Consider the following 18,144-nt stretch of genomic DNA (forward strand, 5'->3'; position numbering starts at 1 on the left):
AGCTCATACGTCTGTGCTTTCGCAGAATTTTTCACTGACAGAGCCGACTTCTGGTGGTGGGGAGAAGGAAAGGCTCGATCTAGTCCAGTCTGACTTCTACTCCCTCTTTTAACCCTCTGTGTCCAAAACACTGGTTGGTAGTCCTCTAGGGCCTCCTGCATCTCAGAACAACTGTGGTCCTGGACAAAGGGCGGCATTTCCTTCTCTTGTAATGGCAATGGCATACAGTGCGTGTGATTGACCTTATTTCTTTGGCTGTTGACTCTGCCATTGTATTGTGGAAAGTGCACTGACTAAAACAGCGTATGAACTCTTATGAAGCTCTGAAGTGTATCCTCTTCCCACTTTTCTAGCAGTAGCCACCTCTTGAGCTGCTATGCCTGCTTCACCTCCCAACAGAGCAAGCCTGACTGAGGACTTTAACTCTGGCACTTGGCATTTGAGAGCAAGCGTTCTGCTGCTTCCTGGTTTTTTCAATCCCAGTAGTCCTCACTCTTGGGGAGCGTACCTCCAGTGTATGCTTTAGATATCCCTGAGTCTCCTCTTTGATCAGTGTAAGTTGATGACTGGGAAGTTTTAAGGTGGTTCCTCCCCAAGACAGATCCCATCCAGAGGAGAGCCAGTAAGCTTGCAGTTCAGGTGAGCTGATAAAACATCTGAAGGAGGGGGGGTGTCAGGATTATGTTACAATGGCACTGGTGAGTAAGTACCCCAGAGTTGTCCACCTGGTGGAAACCTAGAAGTAATGCTGGTTTACAGTACAAATAGGGGACCAGGAGAGAGCTCAGCTCTAGGACAGAATTCTCTATGAGAGAAAGTTGCAGAGTAGAAGAAATGGTGGAGGAGTTAAATGTTCTCCTGGCAGCACTGCTGCTTCCCTGTGAGGCTGATGAGTTCTTTCTGGGCCCCAGAGCTCCTTCCTATTACAGTAACAAACGTGACGACTATAGAAGTGATTTTTAAACAGCAAAGATGAATGCTGCAGGTGATTTTTGGGCACTGAGAACCCAGACCAGATGGCATTTAGCAGGCAGTGAACTCTGTAAGAGTTGAGTACCAAAGCTATTGTTTCTGTATTCGCATGACTTCTCACTGGGAGGCATTCCAACATAGAATAAAAAGCAATAAGCATTGGCCTCAGCTGAGATAATAATATTAAATTCATAAACAAGCACTTTTCATTGGGAAAAAGGTATTTGTAAGAAAAAGCTTGCTGTTGCATTGATTTACGGTGATTAGTTGTCTGTCATCTGTTTGGATATTAGGGAATGAGAGGGGTCAGAAAAGGGTGGTTAAATTATTGGAAATGTTGAGGAATCACAAACCAACACAAAAAGAAAAGTTAAAAGATTAGTTCTCATCCCATCTGGAAAAGGGAGCAAGTAAAAGCTGTTAATAGTAAAGGAACAGACGGAGCTTTATTCTATCATTGAGCAAGAGAAAGCCAGCAGGTCACTCAAACTTTGAAGACTGCAGTTTTGGTAATAACAAAAGATACTTTAAGCCAAACAAATAGAGCAGATTGAAAACAAAAATCAAGTTTCCACCTCTGTTGGCATAGGGAGACTCAGGCTCTGAGCTCTGTGGAGTGCTGCTTGGGCACTTCCATGTGTGCCAGCAATGCTTTTAGAGTGGTCTGATGCAATTCTCCTCCTCCAAAAGGAGAATTGGCTGGTCTCGGTGCTCTGCTCCCTCTGATTTTAGCCATATATCTTGATGCAAATCTGCACCACACTTTGTTTCATAAGGAAGAAACACTTGACTAAGGATGTACTCAACAAACTATAATGTAAATTAAACAAATATATGCAAAGAAGGAAGTTATATCTGATGTCCTTGTAATTAGGGAAACCTCTCTGATCCTTCAGCTTCGTGGTCAGCTAAAGCCATACCTGTGGACAGCATGTGGGGTTAGTTGTTATTATGTAGAAAGTGGATAGCTTTGAAGGAAAAATGCCAAGGAGGCACTTTGTTACAATTAAGCATGAGCCTAGAATAAATTCTGTGATGTACGTGCACAGACCAAATTCCCCAGTAAAGAGACTTCAATACGAAGTCATGTTGATAGATTACAACAGGGATGACCTCAAGTTGGTTCAGTAAGTGGGTAAAACACTTGATTTAGCATTTGAATATGAGCAAGACCTTTGGTGTAAAGACTTCTCCTTAGACCAGTCGATGTTGAAGGGTAAAAAATAAATGTTCCTGTGTTTAAGTGGGCTCTGTGGTTGTCCTGATGAGTAGTGAGTGTTTTAGGGTGACTGAAATAGCTTTACAGAGGAATATTGTGCATACATCTCACCTTAAGTGATCTGGGAGACACCTTAAGTGATCTGGGAGAGAATACTTACCACCACAGGTCTGAAAATACAGTTCCTTCCAGTTCAATTTGCAAAACACACTGAAACCTTGGAATGGCCCTAAGGCAGCAGCAATTCTCATGGAGTCAAGTTACTTTTATCCAGAAAGGAGTTTACTTAATCTCAGAGAAAACTGTTGGGCAGAACACGTAGATACAAGTCTTGCATATGTGTTTTGGTTTGTTCTCCTTTTTCTTGGCTGCCAAAAGCTAAGTAAATGGTAAAAAAAAAAAAAAAAAAAAAAAAAAAAAAAAAAAAAAAAAAAAAAGAGAGAGAGAGAAGAAAAGAAAGGATGTTTTGGTGGAGTGTAAAGGGGAAAACTCCAAGTATTTCACTTAGCAGCTGTGTCATCAGCAGATGACATCAGCACACGGATTTGTCTCCTTAGTAATGCTTAAGGACACTTGGCCAGTTAATGGTCTGGTCTGCTTGTGAACCCTTGTGTTGCAGGAGTCTGCATCGGGCGCTTCCTTTTGTTTTTCGTCAAGTGCACCGTGTAGTACCTGCATTAAGGCTTTCTAGTTTTTGTGTTGGAGCAGGCAGAAAACCATCAGCCAGTTCTGGGTGCAATATTAGTAGCTAGACTATTGTGAGGAAATATGTCTGGCAGACTTGACTAATTCTCTGAATTTAGTGAAAGGACAGGCGGAGTCTTGGCTCTGTCTCATCAGTTGCTTAAGGCTGGAAGTCAGTGGGACTGAGTCTTGTATGGCCTGCTCTGGGGGCTGGCTTCTCTCAACCCATTCATGTGTTGTGTGACCTAAACACAGAAAGAGAGGTAGCAGCATGGTGACAAGTCCTGGTACTCCCTGCAGACTTTAGTGGACCCTGCTTGTTAACTGTTTATCAATAGTAATGGCTTTGAGAACTCCTTTAAACTGCTTTTATTTTTCCATTTAGTTGGACCTGCAGTGTGCTAATCATCTAGATGAAAAAAGGGTCAGCATCTCCTTTGTGATGGAGGAGTAATAGCTTTGAAATTACTGTTTGGAAAGATGGGCTGAGACTGGTGGGAATTGTTGCTGTCTGGACTGTCTGCAGCCAGTGGTGTGTAGTGTTCAGGTGGATGCTCTGTGTGCAGGTGTCCCTCGCTGTTATGGGTGAGAACAGACAGGTTGGGGCTGGCTGCAGCTTTCTCTCCAGCTGGTACCTTGCCTTGGCAAACTGAAAAAGTGCTTATGGCAGATATGGCTGAAGGAGTGGAATTAAAAATAACCAAAAGGTAGATTCTGGGCTTGGTTACTCAGTGACAGGCCTGTTTCTATTCTGGGATCAGGATAATTCACACTGAGCTCATTACACCATGACTCTCCCTTAAAATGCCTTGACAGTCAATTTCGTTCCAGCTAATAAGGTCCTAAAATGTTAATGAAGCTAATCAATTTTTCATGGCTTTGTATTGCAGTTGTCAGAAAGTGCTGTGTTGCAGCCTGCCAATTCAAAAAGCTTTTCCGATATTAGAAGGACAGCAAAACATTCAGCAATTTGAAGGATGTTTTATTTTCTCCATCTTTCCCCAGTGCCCCCTCTCATTTTTCTAAGACTTTATGCTGTGCTGTTTGCTTGTCCCCTTTGGTCATGTCCTTTCTCCATTGTTCTACTCTGGTCACTAGTGGGAAGAGATGGCTTGTTCCCACCCTCCCTGCTGCACAGGGAGAAGAGAGATAGAGTGCCTATAGGTAAAGATGAAGCTGGATGAGGGAGACTACTCATGCTGAAATACTATTTGAAATACATAGAGTTTGATGGAACAGAGTGGAGAAAGGTCATCTCGTTCATCCTCTCTCCTCATCTCTTTGGAAGGGGCAGTAGTGTCAAAAGTCACAGCCCTCCCTCCTCATGGCAGTTTGCTGAGATGTCAGTGTCACCTGGCATTCATGCTGTCTGCACTCAGTATCTCATGGACTGCAGGAGGAAGAGAGAGAAGTTGCATTCATTGTGCAGCCACATTGGTGGTCAATCACTTACCCACACTGGCTTAGGAGCAGGTTAGATGGCAACCATCTTTTATTTTTCAGAATTGCTTATTTTGTACTGCCAGCAGGAGACACAAGGCTCAAACTTTTATGACTGCTCCTGGAGTTATTTTGATGGAGCTGTTTTGATCATTTACTGCTGTCTGCATTTGTGCTTGTGAGTCTGCAGATGGGAAGTACTAAATTGTGTGGTTTGGGGATTATAAGGGGTTTTTAATTTGCTTTTAATTGAATTCCATTTATAACTATAGTTAATTTTTATGTGCCTGAGAAAAACATAATTAACTAATGTTTTGGGAAAACACAGTGTTTTCCAACTTTTGTACTTGGAAGCCTTGTACGACCACTGGTAAGGGATGATCTCAAATAACTCATGAGGGGAAAACTAATGTGTGAGTTGTAATTTGGTATTTTGAATTTGAATAATTAATCCCCTGTAGCTGTTGAGTGGAACATCCAGAACACTTTCCACTCAAGTTCTCCACCCAGAGGCATGCTCAGTCCAGTGCCAAGGGCTTCCCCAGAGCTTTTGCAAATGCTCAGGTGTGTCAATGTCCTCTTCTGCTGTGACAGTGATGTGTTAAGAGCTGGCTAACCCTATAATGACTTGGGGAAGATGGAGGGTATTTAACTCCCTTAAGCCTTTCAGACCATAGCTGGTGTTTGTGTGACTCTCCCATTCCCTGAGTGGCAGAAAATAGAGTTAGTGATTGCCAGGTACAGCATCTGTCTGCCTGTGTCTCCTGGACAGCCCTTGCAGAGCACCTTGGCCTTTGGCACAGCCCTGGGCTTCCTGCCAGGGTAATTAGCCTCAGGTAGAAGGTAAAGTGCAGGCTGATCTCAGCTGCTGGGGAAAAGCTGCCTAGGCTTGAGCTGAGCAGAGCCCAGCTTCTGCAGCACCTCCAGGGTTCCTGGCCTGGAGAAATGCAGCTCTGGGTTCTGAAGCTTGACCTGTCAGCTCCAAGCTGAGAAGCATTGCTCTCTGTTTCCAAAGCTTGTTTTGTGTTTCCTTCACCTCACATGATTTAAGAGCCTTGAGAAAACAATTTCCTGTGATGCCATCTGGGGGATGGCAAGGTGAGCCATATGTATGCCCACAGTCAGAGCTGTGAGGCCTAGAGGTGAGGTGCTGTCTTGAGAGACAGCTGATGCTGTGAATGCAGAAGCTGGAAAGTTGTCCAGTGCTTGGATCAGCAAAGGCTGAGCCTACCCCTCCAACACTTGTAATGCTCTAGATTGGAGCTGGGCAGGCCCAGGAGACTGCTCTGTGCTCAAGGAAGCTGTTGCTAATTTTGGTCTTGAACCCTTCAAAGGAGAAATTGGTTCCTCTTGCATGTTTTGGAAAGCTGTGATCTTTGCTCTCTGCACCCTTTTCTCTGTGCTATCAGTTTCTGGTCTTGGAGACTCACCTCTGTAGGCTAGTCCTTTGCCAGCCTTGCATCTGGCTGCCTTTCCCACTCCCCATCTCCAGAGCAAACTTTCTTTTTGTTTTCAAGTCTTCCTTTTCTTTTTAAACCATATCAAATCCCAGGCTCATTTGTTCCTAGGCATGTACTCTACCTGATGGTGGTTCTGCTCACCAGCCTGCTGTTGTGATGATTACTTACCAACAGAGTTTTTCTTCTCTGTTGCCTTTTTTGCACAGCAGTCTCTCCCAGTAGGGCTCTTTGACAGGCTGGGAGTTTTGTTTTTGATTTTGTCTGCTAGTTCTAAGCTCCTCAGACTGGGGACTGCAACATGAGGCTTATGAAACTTTTGTTCATAATGTGCATTTCACTCTGCACTGCTCCCTTTTTTTTTTTTTTTTTTTTTTGGTTTGATTTGTGGCCAGGAGAATGACCTTGAGTGAGAAAAAAATTAAATCCTAACTTGGAGGTCTCTATCCAGCCCTCTCCCTCAAGCAGGCCGGGTAGATCAGGTCGCTCAGGACTCCAGAAATAAATCAAGTGCAGTGTTCTCTCTTTCTGGGGAATATTTTTGTGCGTGACATGCAGGCAGTGCTGCAAGGAGCATATTAAAAATTCATACCAGTACAGAGCAGTATTTTCTGTGCACAGTGCTTGAGAATAAGCTTGTGTGTCATGCACAGCAACATTTATATGAAGCAAGTAATTAGTTTCATCTAAGCAGAGAAGATTTAAATGGTGTGGAGTAGATGGAGGCTTGTTGTGAGACTCAATCTCCTTCCCTTTCCTTCTGCCAAGACTCCTGGAAGCTTTCTTGTAGAGCTGGCTGTAAAGTCCCAGTGTGTGAGGGCGTTTCCTGTGCTTAAAGCAGAAGGGGAAATCTGTGCACATGGGTATTCATCTCACCCTGCCTCTGTGACAGCTTTGATGTAATTGTGTGCGTGCTCCAGCTGCTGAACCTTAAAACAACAAACAGCCAGGCACAGAAGCTGTAGCTTCTCCAGCCCCAATTTCTTTGCAGTCGTATGGATGAAAGGGGACGGGACTGCATGCAACACAGAGGGGTGTTCTGAGAGCCAGGGCTCGCATGTGAGCCCTGTTTTCTGAATGCTGTTGGAAACCAAGCATGAGGCACGTGCTTTGGGTATGCAGGCAGCATTGAAGTGTTCTATTCTCTATTCTCCTGAAGGCATGACTGCTGAGTACTATGCTGAGAGATGTCACAAGCAAAGATTAGTCAAAGGAGGCTTGAGGGAGAAACACTTGAGGCTGAGATGTGAAGTCTATCCCCAGTCAACCACACTTGCAGTGGTTTGTGTTGGAAGGCCTTCAGCAAGGAGGAAGAGTGAGAGGGATTTAGGGTAAGAGAACATATGAGTACTGAGGCTGCAAAAACCGGTGGGTCCTTGCTCAGAGCAGCTCTAGGATATATGATGGAGTAAGTGGGTCAGTGCTGAAGCAGGGCAAGATGTAGAAGCAGCTTGGTTTTGGCTCTCATTCCCTTGTAAAGCATGAGCAATATATCCTCAAAGTCTCTGGCAGACTGGAGAGAGAAGCAACACCACAGAGCTGGGGCCAGGTCCTGCTCATCCACTTCTGACTGTTTGTCCCAATGGGGCCCAGATCCTGACAGCATGAAAATGGTAAACAAAGGCTGATACTGTGCAAATGTGCTGTCCTGGGAGCTCTGAGGGAGAGAAGATGGCATGACAGGCTGGATTAGAGTATCTCATCCCTGTGCCCTTGCAGCAGATTCTTCATACATGAATGGGGAACCTTGAGCCACTTGGCACAGCCCTGCAGTTGGGAACTGCATGAAGGCAAGTGCTCTAGGTGGGATTTTCTTCCTGCATGCAAACCTTCCTCTCTGTTAGGCAGCCAAGTAGGCTTACAGCTGACAGTGTCTGGCTGCCAGCATGGAGTAACCAAACACTGCTACAAGTACTCGCTTTTCTTGCTGTCAGCCTCTCTCATAGCTGTGTGATTTGTCACGGGTATCTGGCATTTCACGGGTATTTTCTAAAGGCCAGTGAAGTGTGCTTTGCAGCATGCATGGCTCTGATCACTGGCATGAGCTTTGAGTGAGCCTGTGCCTGTGTGTGTTCTGGGATAGAACAGTGGCAGTGAAGAACATCTTGCTGACATAGAAGTAACTGCTTCAGGTGAGCTGGCTAATGCCAAAAGGAAACAGGCCTTTCTGGTAGAGCTCTAGGAAAGGGTGAAGGTTGGTTCCTGTCATTCCTTTGTACTGCCCATGTGTAGCACATTTCTTTTCAATGTGGGCATCATGACTCGCTCAGCCCATCTGCCTGGGAGAGTTTACAAGCCAACTTATGGCAGCAGCCAAACTGACCATGGTAGCTTCATCACAGGGTCTTGGTTTGTGCCTCAATCTTAACTTGCTGAGCAGCACATTTTACCAAGTTGTGGAGACCAATTTCTGTGCCAACACACCAGGAGGGTGGCCATGGAACAGATAGAACTTTTCTGCACCATTTGTGCCATTGCAGATGAGAGGCAGCAAAGGAGAATCTTCTTAAGCATTTGCTCTCTATTTGCAGGTGCTTTTAACCAGGCTCTCTACTATAAACTGATCTGGGATTTAGATGCATCTAAACATCAGGCCTTGATCATCAAGTACTCAGCATTAAAGTGCCTTTAAAAATAGGGCTTGTGCTCTTAAATCAGATGAATAATCTTAGTCAAGCAGATTTGTCTACTGAAAAATGAAGTTGTTCTTCACACACTTGACTGTCTTAGTCTTTAACCTTAAGACAAAGTAGTTGGAGTTTTGGTTAAAACCTTATTGGCTTCAGTTTTAACATTAAAACTAAGTCCATGTTGAAACTAAGATAAGCTTTGTGGTTGTGTGTGCTATTGCTGGCAACCTTTCAGAGGGGGCAAGCAGAGCTGAGGATTTCAGTAAAATTTGTGACGGGCTCACAGAGGAATGTGCAAAATACAGCCCGTACCTAGGGGCCGAACAAGTACTCCGGACACAAGGTGCTACATTTAAACTGCATTTAAACTCTGCAATTAAACCAAGCAAACACCTGCCCATGCCAGGCACTTAGCTTTTCCTTTTGTATCCTTTTGTATCAATCAGTCCAATATCTCTTTGGATCTCCTCTTTCCCATCCTGCTGTGGCCCTGAGGACTTGTAGGAGATTATCCAATAATAACCTCCTACAGTTTGAATAATTTCTGAATAGAAATGTGAAGTTTCTGAAACCTCCAAGAGATTCTGGGCTGGTGAGTTGTATCCAAGCAGGGTGTCTCAATGCTGGTTTGTTATAGCATACATCACAGTGCATATTGCAATGGCATTTGCACTGGCTTTTATTCAGTAAATGATATGAGGTGTGATTTAGATGGTTATACCTAGTTTAGTATTGTGATGAATTTGTGCAGCAAAGATGATCAGTTTGCAATGAGAAGGGGATGGGAACGGTATAGTAAAACAGCAGGACATCTTCTAGCTGAAAGGAGGAAGGACTAGTAAGGACACATAGATGACCTTCTGTCCACTTGGTGCATGATATGTCTTATGGTGAAATTGTAAGAAAAGTCTTTCTTCTGGGGAGCAGCATGTTTGTCAGCAGGAAATGGGAGTGGGGCTGGAAGAGATTTGGTTGGGGCTGGGTACAGGGTAAGGTGAGCTTTATCCTAGAGACAGCCTAGGGAGGAAGGTGAAGCCATGAAAACAAGGAGGGTGACTGAAGAGCCGTGGCAAGGGTTTTGCCTGCAAATCAGACATCTGTTTTACCCTACAGCAATCTCTTCTGTGTGAGAAATCACCATCCAAGTATTTCTGAAGTGGGAAGATGGAAATAGGCATGAAGGCTCAAGCAGACAGACCAGTCTTATTGCACTTCCCTGATTTAAGATTTAGTGGATATTAGCCCTGTCTTTAAAGTGCATAATGGTGCACTGATTTTGTGACTCGTTTTTCAGAAATGGGCTTTCAGCACAGTTATCAGTACTGCAGGTCGGATGTCAGCCTGGGGTTGGGAACCTGGGAATTGCTGGGAGCTGGAGCTCTGTGGTGTAATGCTTGATGGGGTGCAATGCTGCTTTCAAAATATGACAGCTCATGTAATTGAAGACGCTGCCTTGCAGACTTAACTTTGAATTGCAAATGCCATGACATTTCTTCAGGTTTAGAAGACGCATCTTCCTCACTTAAAAGCTGTTCTGCCAGTTCAGGTTTAAGTGTAGGTGTGAGGTGAGGGGAGATACTCAAACCAAATGTGCATTCAGACTGCAGAATATGGGAGCAAACTAGAATTGCTGGCCCTACAAGTATCTCTCAAGGGGAACTGTGCATATTCCTTGCCAAGCCCTCCCCTCTGTTTTCTCTATATGAAATGACATGCTGTTTTCTGAAAGTGAGAAGAGAAGGGGAAGAGGGAAGCAGCATTTGTAGGGTTTCATGTCCTGTGATGGGGCAGCCTGTTGTGCTATTGCTGCACAGACTGAGCAGTACTTTGAAGTGTGATTTCTTTTCTGTTTTTCCTGGGGTGCCCAGCAATAGCCACTAGACAGAAGGAGACATTTTCTGATGTTCTTTAACAGTAGAGGAATTTATTGCAAGTGCATTTAAAAATAGAGGAGTCCAAGGACCATCTCTCTTGAGTGTTTTAGTGGAAGCGGGGACAGCTCGCAGTGGCTGCTTGATTGATGGGTCCAGAGAGTTTTGTGTGGACCTGTGGCTGCAGCCCACTCACAGCTGGCCTGCGTCTGTAAAGAAAGTCACTGATCAAGCCAGCTGTGACCTGGCGCCTCTGCTTTGGGTAGGTCTGTTTGGCACCCATGCAGGCAAACTCAGAATTGAGCCCTTGCTGGGCATCCCATGTTGCCTTTGAGAGCAGACCCTATCTCCCAGAGAGGTATCAAGAGGTGTTTCTGGTGCTGTTGGGTGTCTAAGCTGAAGATGGACTGCTTTGAGGAGATGACATGTTGATGGCTGGGGGATCTGCCTTGCTGGGGCCAGTCATGTGTGGAATGGAGCCAGGAGGAAACTTGATTTGCTCTGAGCAAGCTGTTGGGGAGTGTTCCCCAGGGCTGGGCACATCTCAGCAACTGGCTTTCCCCTCTCACTGTGCTGACCTGTGTCTTGCCCTGAGCTACATTCTGCAAGGGTGCCAGCAGTGAGGAGCTGCCAAGTTGGCACTTGAACAGTGGAGCTGAGGCAACTCATTTCACAGAGGGATAGCAGGCGTTGTGAGAGCCCCCCACTGCTAGTGACTCAATAAAGAGCTGGTGTTGCTTCCAATATGGAAGAGCTGACAGCTGGGAGCTGGGATTTGCATGCTCAGCAGAGTACAGCATGGCCAAGAGTCCTGAGAGGATGCAGCAGCAGTCCCATGGCAGTTGTGGCAAATGCCCCCAGGGAGAGAGGCATTAGGGAATCTTCCATCTAGATGCTATGAATGCCTAAGGAGGTCTTGAGGCTGTGTGCAGTGATTCAAAGCAGAGACTGGAAAGATGGCAGTTATGTGTGTGGGGAACAGCATGTCTGTAAGCCCTACTCAGAACACTCACCGTGGTTACATGTATGGGACCTGCTTGCAGTGCAGGACCAGGAAGCCCTCTTGCAGTGCTTGCCTGCATCACTCATGGATGCTTACCTGGTGAGGGGGTGAGGAAGGGCATACTAAAAGCAAAAATTGCTTTGCTGATGCTTAAAAGTTTTCACTGTTTTCCTTTATTCACAGGAGAACTGCTGAGTCAGCCGAGACCAGAGGGACTGACGGAGATCATCTGTCCCAAGAACGGCAGCGAGCGAGTTAATGTTGCCTTGGTTTACCCCCCCACTCCTACTGTGATCAGCCCTTGTTCCAAGTGAGACCAGAAAGCAGACCTATTCCCCTGTCAGTAGACACCAGAAAGCCTACGTAACACATGCCCTCACTAAGCACTTCTTCTGGAAGGGAGCAGCCCCACAGCCTGGGGACTGTTCTAATTATTTGTGGCTATAGACAGCCCACTCACAGGATAAGAAGTACAGTGAAATGGGCTGAGGTGTTCTCTGAGCTGTGTTGTGGCAGATGCAAGATCAGGAGATAGTGCAGTCGTAGGTGGGTTTTGGTAGGATGGGAGCTCAGGAGATTTCTGTGCACTCCCTTCTCAAGCAGGACCACTCTCACAGGCAGGTCAGGTTCCTTGGGACCTTGTAGAGGTGAGGATGACAAGGATGGAGGTGCTACCCCCCCCCCCCCCCCCCCCCCCCCAGATTTTATTCTGGGACAGAACTTCTTTCCTTTTGTTCCATCTAATTCTCTCTTATTATTTTATTTTATTGACTTGGTTTTCATTGCCATAAGATGCATTACTGGCTTGTGTTCAGTGTTTTCCACCAGATCCCAAGCCAGCAGGACTCCAGGCTGTGGTGGTGCCTGGGGTTGTCCTGTTGTAGGAGTAGAGTTACACACTTGTCCTTGTTGAATTTTGTTGAATTTTACAGCACTGTTGTTGATTCAGTCCTCCAACTTGGTAAGGTCCTCCTAGACAGGAGCCCTACCCTCTTGTGTATCTATAGTCTATATGCACTTCACAGAGTGGGAATGTACTTGGAAAACAGAGCTGTATTGTGATGGGAAAAAAAGTGGAACAACACTCACAAAAGCAGTCAGTGCCTTGGCTTTTTGATGCATGAGTTTTCCAGAAAAACAGAAATTCAGCCAGGGTCTGTCTAATTGGAGTGGCACAAAGGAATTTGGTAGGGAGCTTAGAGGAGCAGCTGAGTGTCTTGCTGGTGTCTGCTGCTGTGCTGTATGTGAATGCCTGTTACTTTCACTTCAGTGCCTTGACAGTAGCTTTAGATGCTGTTCTCTCTGTTCAGTACCCTCCCATTCCAAAATACCACTCCTGGTAGAGAATAGCTCCAGTGATAGGTGGTTGTTGAGCTGTGTGTGAAGTTGAGGTTGAAGTACCTGTGTGAGGCAGAAAACAGAGATGCTCTGATACTGAGCCACAGGCCATTACTGCCTGTTCATTTGGTTCTCCTGTGTGTGTGTACTTGGCACAGCACGTTCCTAACCTGCAGGTGCCATTTTTATTGTACTGTGCTGTCAGGCTATGCCTCCAATCCTCGTTGTCCTCTAGCCTGCCTTCCTCTAGTCTGTTAACTGTGTCCCAGTTTTACAGTCACTCTGCTGGCAGGAAACTTGTGTTCTCAAAAAGGCCTGTGTTACTTTTTCTTCCCTTCACACTCCCTATTTAGAAGCCTAGAGAAAATCATGTGTCTTATGTTATTCATCACAAGCACTATGAACCTTGCTATATTACTTTTTCTTTATCCTTTTCTCTTCCAGATAAACTGTCAGTGCTGGTGCCAAAGGTTTTCCACTGGGCAGAACATGGCTGATGCTCTGCAGTGCTCCCATCTTTCCAGTTGTGGAGTTGATGCTGACAGGGATCAATGGGACTTAGGACTTTGGACCCTAAAAGAAATGCTGTGGGGCAGGGGCAGCTCCCAGGTGGGGGCCTCATGGCTGGAGTGGATGAAGTCATCTGGAGGTTGGGGATGACAAGGCACGAAGGAAAATGATTGCTGCAGATGGCAGGGCTGCTGGCCGGAGGGAAAACACTGGGGATAGGTTTCTGTGGACCCATTGAATGCGTGTTGAAAACCCATTTGGATCTCATGATGAATGTAAAAATGTTCTTGGTATACCATTTAATTCAGACCTGCTTGGAGGAAAGTCTCTTGAAATGAGCTGTAGCGGGATTCCCTGGATTTGTTCCTGGACAAGTGAGTTTTGTGGCAGTTGGCCAAAGCTTCGCTGGGGAATGGGTTGGTACTGCGAAGCCTTTAAAATTGCTCCACTACAAAATGGTTGGCTGTGTCCCATGCAGCAGTCTTGAGTGGAGACTGGCAGAGAAACAGGCTGGGAAATGTTTCCTGCCCTGTGTGTTCACATGCGTTGTGCCATGAAGTGGTGAGGACGTGCTGTGATCATGCAGAGACAAAAGCAGGGCAGTGTGCCTCTGGCACGTGCTATTTCTTACCCCTAGTGTAACCATTATCCCTGAACAGCTGCTGGTCTGCCATGGCTGGTACTGCTGCACTGCCATTTTGGTACTCTCTGTGCATTGTGTCCACTGGAGCACTAAAAATCTAGATCTTGGTCATCCTCCTAGGAAAGCCACCCAGGCATCTTTGTGCAGAGATCTGGTAGAAGCAGTGTGTGGCTGTGTAGTACAAACTGATCCTGATCCCCCGTGGCAGCCATGCTTCATGAGCAGCCATCTTCCCTCTCCAGATGTGGGAAAGGGCAGGCTGAGCACTGGTACCAAAGTTCAGGTTTCTCCCCCAGCTGTGTGGCTTTGAGGACTTCTAAGATGTTGCTGATAGTTTATGCCCTGCAGCTGAGCCCTGGTAACTGTGCTGTGTGAGTCCTGCTCCATGCAAATATTAATTTAATGTAAATCAATAGGAGGCAGGCATTTCCAGAGCCAGGATCCCTTCATCAGATGCTGGGGGAGGTCTGAGAGATGAGGGACTTAAAATACTTGTGTTGATGTACAGCTCTTAACTCTTTGGGCTGTGATGGCAGACCTGGGGTGGGTGGTACAGGCAGTGCCCGCCAGGATGTGAGCTGGCCAGGCCTGCAACCATTGCAAGAGAGTGGTGTGTCCTATTGGGAACTGCTGCACAGATGATATTCCCCTGGTTTCTGATCCTTCAAATGCCAGCCTTGTGCAAGGCTGTAAATCTTCCCATTGGCAAGAACTTAATGCTGGCAAAGCAGGGCAGCATCCACTCCAGCAGGAGATCCAGAGGCCAGGTATGAGCAATCAAGCCATGTACCTTACTTCAGGGGGAAAAGCTGCCAAATAAAAGCTGGCAGCTCAGTCAGCTTCCTGTCTCTTCAGGGTTTCATTTCAGCTTGGGAGGGTAACTTGGGCTCAGATTTCATGTGTTGACCTGCTACCTCTGGCAATGAACCTTATATCAGTGAGAATCATTGATTGTGCTTCTGTGTTGCTGTGGATAAACTGGAGACTCAAAACTCTCTGTGGTGGCTGGAGAAGGTGAAAAGGAGGTGAGATCTTTGGTGCTCAGGAATAATGCTGGGAAACTCCTTTGTCCTGAGTCTTGCTGCCCATGAACCATGCCTGTACAGGCAGAACTTGTGTTAGAGCATTCCCTACTGTCACCTCCCGTGCTGGGCGGCCTTCTCCTCCTGTTTTGCTGCTACTCACCTCTCTTTCCGTTCTCCATAGGAAGAAACTAGCGATTTGTTGCTGTGAAGTTGCGTGGAAACCACATTGTAAAGAAACCACAAACTGGAATCCTTTTCCAGCCGGAGGCCTGTTTCCCAGTGTGCCCATCTGGTCTGGGATGTGTGAGCATTGAAGGAATGAGAGGACAGAGCAGACTGCAAGAGGACTTACAGCCTGCTCCTTGGGACCACAGCCCTCCTGCCAGGGTGTGCCGCCTCTGTGGGAGCATTCCCTGGCCTCTGCAGGCACGCAGGCTGCTGCTGTGCACTGAAGCCGTAATGCCAGGAGGGTGGCAGTATGGAGATCAATCTAGTTGGGTCTGTTTAATACAAAACGGTGATTGCTCATCCACCCACTGTTTAGTAACTGGTGTAACTGTGTTTTCATCCAAGTTTTTTTAATATGCAAAAGCCATTTAATTTTCTATGCAGTTCAGAAACATCTCGCCTTTGCAGTTGCCAGGTGGGAGATCCATGCAGGAGAACCAAACCAAGCGGCTCGTAGTACTTTTGATTTTGCTGTCGCTGTTTTTAAGGATGCACACTGGGACCCTCATACAGCGTCCCTTTGCTGAGCTCCTGCCTCAGACCTCACTTAATATCCCTCAGCCCCAGGGATGAGAGCCCTGTATTTTTGAAGGATCTGTCATTTTTCATCAATCAATCCACAACGAAAGAGGGTTTGAATGCAGTGCCCTAACAGCAGATACCTGAGTTCAGAGTATGTATTACGTTCTAGTCCTTGTCCTTGCTCAGAGAGTTATCAAATTGTTAGAAATTACTAAGGCCTCTGTGGAGCACTCTGCAGCCTTTACTGAAGATGTATTATAAAGAGGTCAGAAAGGACTGGGACATCAGCCCTGTGGAGCTGACAATGAATTTAACTCCTTTGGAATAGGAGGAGAATCTCCTGGCAATCTCCTAGATACCTCCTTCACCCAAGACGATTGTACTGGTTTTGCTTATTGGTTTGCAGACCCCTTGCTTGACCGGTTTTTGATTTCCTGCTGAAACTGGTTCAGACAGATTTGGAAGCAGAGCTAGCGAGCTGCTTTGCACTCCAGGACTTTCAGCAGCTGCAGTATGCCCTGAAGTACCTTGTGTTACGCTCTGAAGCAAAACCTGGGATTCAAAACTGCATCCGTCCAAGCCAAACTCCCAGGATAGCAGCTTTGCCTTCTTCTGGGTCTGTGTAATGTGAGGAATTGCATGTCCCTAAGCAGCATACAACTAGGTAGAGGTGAGAGAGAGTGAGCCCAAAGGGTGATGCTGCACATTTAGGTCATTTTAGGGGTTACAGGAGTACTTGGAGACTTCTGGCAGTTGCAGAGGGTCCTGGATGATGGGACACCTCTGTTTTAACTTTGCTCTAAGCAAAAAGGTCAGAGAAGTAAGATTGTTTCCAGTCTGCCACAAGGCCAGGATCCCTTTGACTAGTCTCCTTTCATGGCAGTGCTGTTCTTTCTGCATTGTCTGTGCTTTGAGCTTGGGGGATTCAGCTTTAGACAGTTAAACTGAAATGGAGGCTAGCGTGGGATTTACCCTGCCTTAAGGTCTCTCAGATCAGATGGAAGAGAGACTGGGGGCTGCAGAAGCATGGGTCATCTCCCTTGCAGCATTCCCCCATGCCACAGCTTCGTGGTGGCTGTAAAAACTCAGTGTATTTGGGTGCTGCTTTCCCAGGAACTCAAGATGTGCTTGGCTGTGCTGTAGCACTGAAACTTACGTCGGGTCCCTGTTCTCTTTCCCATTGTACCTCTGAGGCAGCTAAAGTTTGTCCAAGCAGTTGAGGCTCCTCACGGTGAGGAGTTAGATACAGTTGTGTCAAAGGGAACTGCAAATATTACTTAGGAACTCACTAAGTGAGATGAAAATGCACTGGCTCACTCCTGCAGAGCCAGATCCCGGAGCTCAGTTCCTCTCGTGCCCTTTGGATGGGATCTTGGGCTGGCATCCTTGGAACAGCTGTGCCGGGAGGTGGAGATGCTGCACTGCAGTAAGCACAAGAAGAGGCAAGCGAGTGGGCCTCAGTGTAGCACTCATCACACGCTTCATGGCTCAGTTCATGGACTGTAACTGCAGGTATTCATATAGTCTACATCACTGGGCAGGACTCTGCGCACACACACATGCATGCCCAGACATACACGCACCACACCCACACTTGCCCACACGTCCTCGCCAAAATGACTGAAAATAAAAGTGATCTCAATCTCCACAAGAGTCCTGGCTGTGTGATTTGTTTTTCCTCTTGCAGTGCCTCCTTGGGCTCTCGCTGTGGAAGGGTCTGCACCTAACTGTAGATCTGTGCTGTAGCAAAGTCATGAAGAGATTTGCCAGTGAGTGAATCTGTGCACCGAACCCCTTATTTAGTATCTGTGAATCACTGCCCACTTCAGCAAGGCAGGTGATTTCTGGGGAACAGCTTTTTTTCACACTTTTAAGGTAATTTATGGTTTTGTGAGGCCCACTCAGTGATTCTCATTGGTACCATGTTGTTTGCGTTTGTGTAAAGCTTGGTTTCCTGCTCACGTTCAGAGCAGGTTTTGCAGGCAGAGTAATAAGCAGGTGGTCCTCTGCTTGGCAACGGGAGCCTTTGTGGCAGCACCAGGAGGATGAATTAAAAATGGGAGCAAATCCCTTCCCACTGCTGCCGATTAACCCCCTCTGGCAACTAAGCATCATCACAGCTGCTCACTCACCACCACCTCCTGGTGGGAAGGAAAATAGGAAAAAAGGAAAAAAGTAAAACCTGTGGGTTAAAAGCAGTTTAAGAATGGAAGCAAAGTAAATATAATAATACTAATGATAGTAATTGCAATGAAAGAGAGAGGAATAAAACCCAAGAAAGATGAGTGATGCACAGTACAGTTGCTCACCACTCACTGACTGATGCTCAGCCCCTCCCCCAGTGATGGGGGATGAGCATCAGCAGCTCCCAGTCAACTCCTCCTCCTCCCCTCCATTTATATACTGGGCAAAATGTTCCATGGTGTGGAATATCCCTTTGATCAGTTTGGGTCAGCTGTCCTGGCCATGCTCCCTCCCAGCTTGTGCACCTTCTCACTGGTGGAGCATGAGAAACTGAAGGGCTTTGACTTAGAATGGGCACTACTGGATAACAACTAAATAATCAGTGTATTATCCACAATATTCTCATATTAAATCCAAA

General features: G+C 46.4%; 1 protein-coding gene across 2 annotated transcripts in view; it reads left to right on the forward strand.

The window, feature by feature from the left end:
* MFHAS1 (multifunctional ROCO family signaling regulator 1) overlaps positions 1 to 17,209 on the forward strand; it is a 34,657-nt gene extending 17,448 nt beyond the window's left edge. The window contains exons 2-4 of one of the 2 annotated variants that reach the window (XR_009114460.1): positions 11,460 to 11,586; positions 13,059 to 13,498; positions 14,974 to 17,207. Coding sequence is in view for 1 of the 2 variants with exons in the window: in XM_058024442.1 (XP_057880425.1) it covers positions 11,460 to 11,586; positions 13,059 to 13,062 (131 nt within the window). In the remaining variant the exon portion in view is untranslated. Of the gene's footprint in view, positions 1 to 11,459; positions 11,587 to 13,058 lie in introns of both variants that reach the window. The other variant, XM_058024442.1, reaches the window with a different exon arrangement.
* The last annotated feature ends 935 nt before the right edge of the window (positions 17,210 to 18,144 follow it).

The sequence above is a fragment of the Melospiza georgiana genome, chromosome 5 (assembly GCF_028018845.1).
Source record: "Melospiza georgiana isolate bMelGeo1 chromosome 5, bMelGeo1.pri, whole genome shotgun sequence".
NCBI classification, from domain to species: Eukaryota; Metazoa; Chordata; class Aves; order Passeriformes; family Passerellidae; genus Melospiza; species Melospiza georgiana.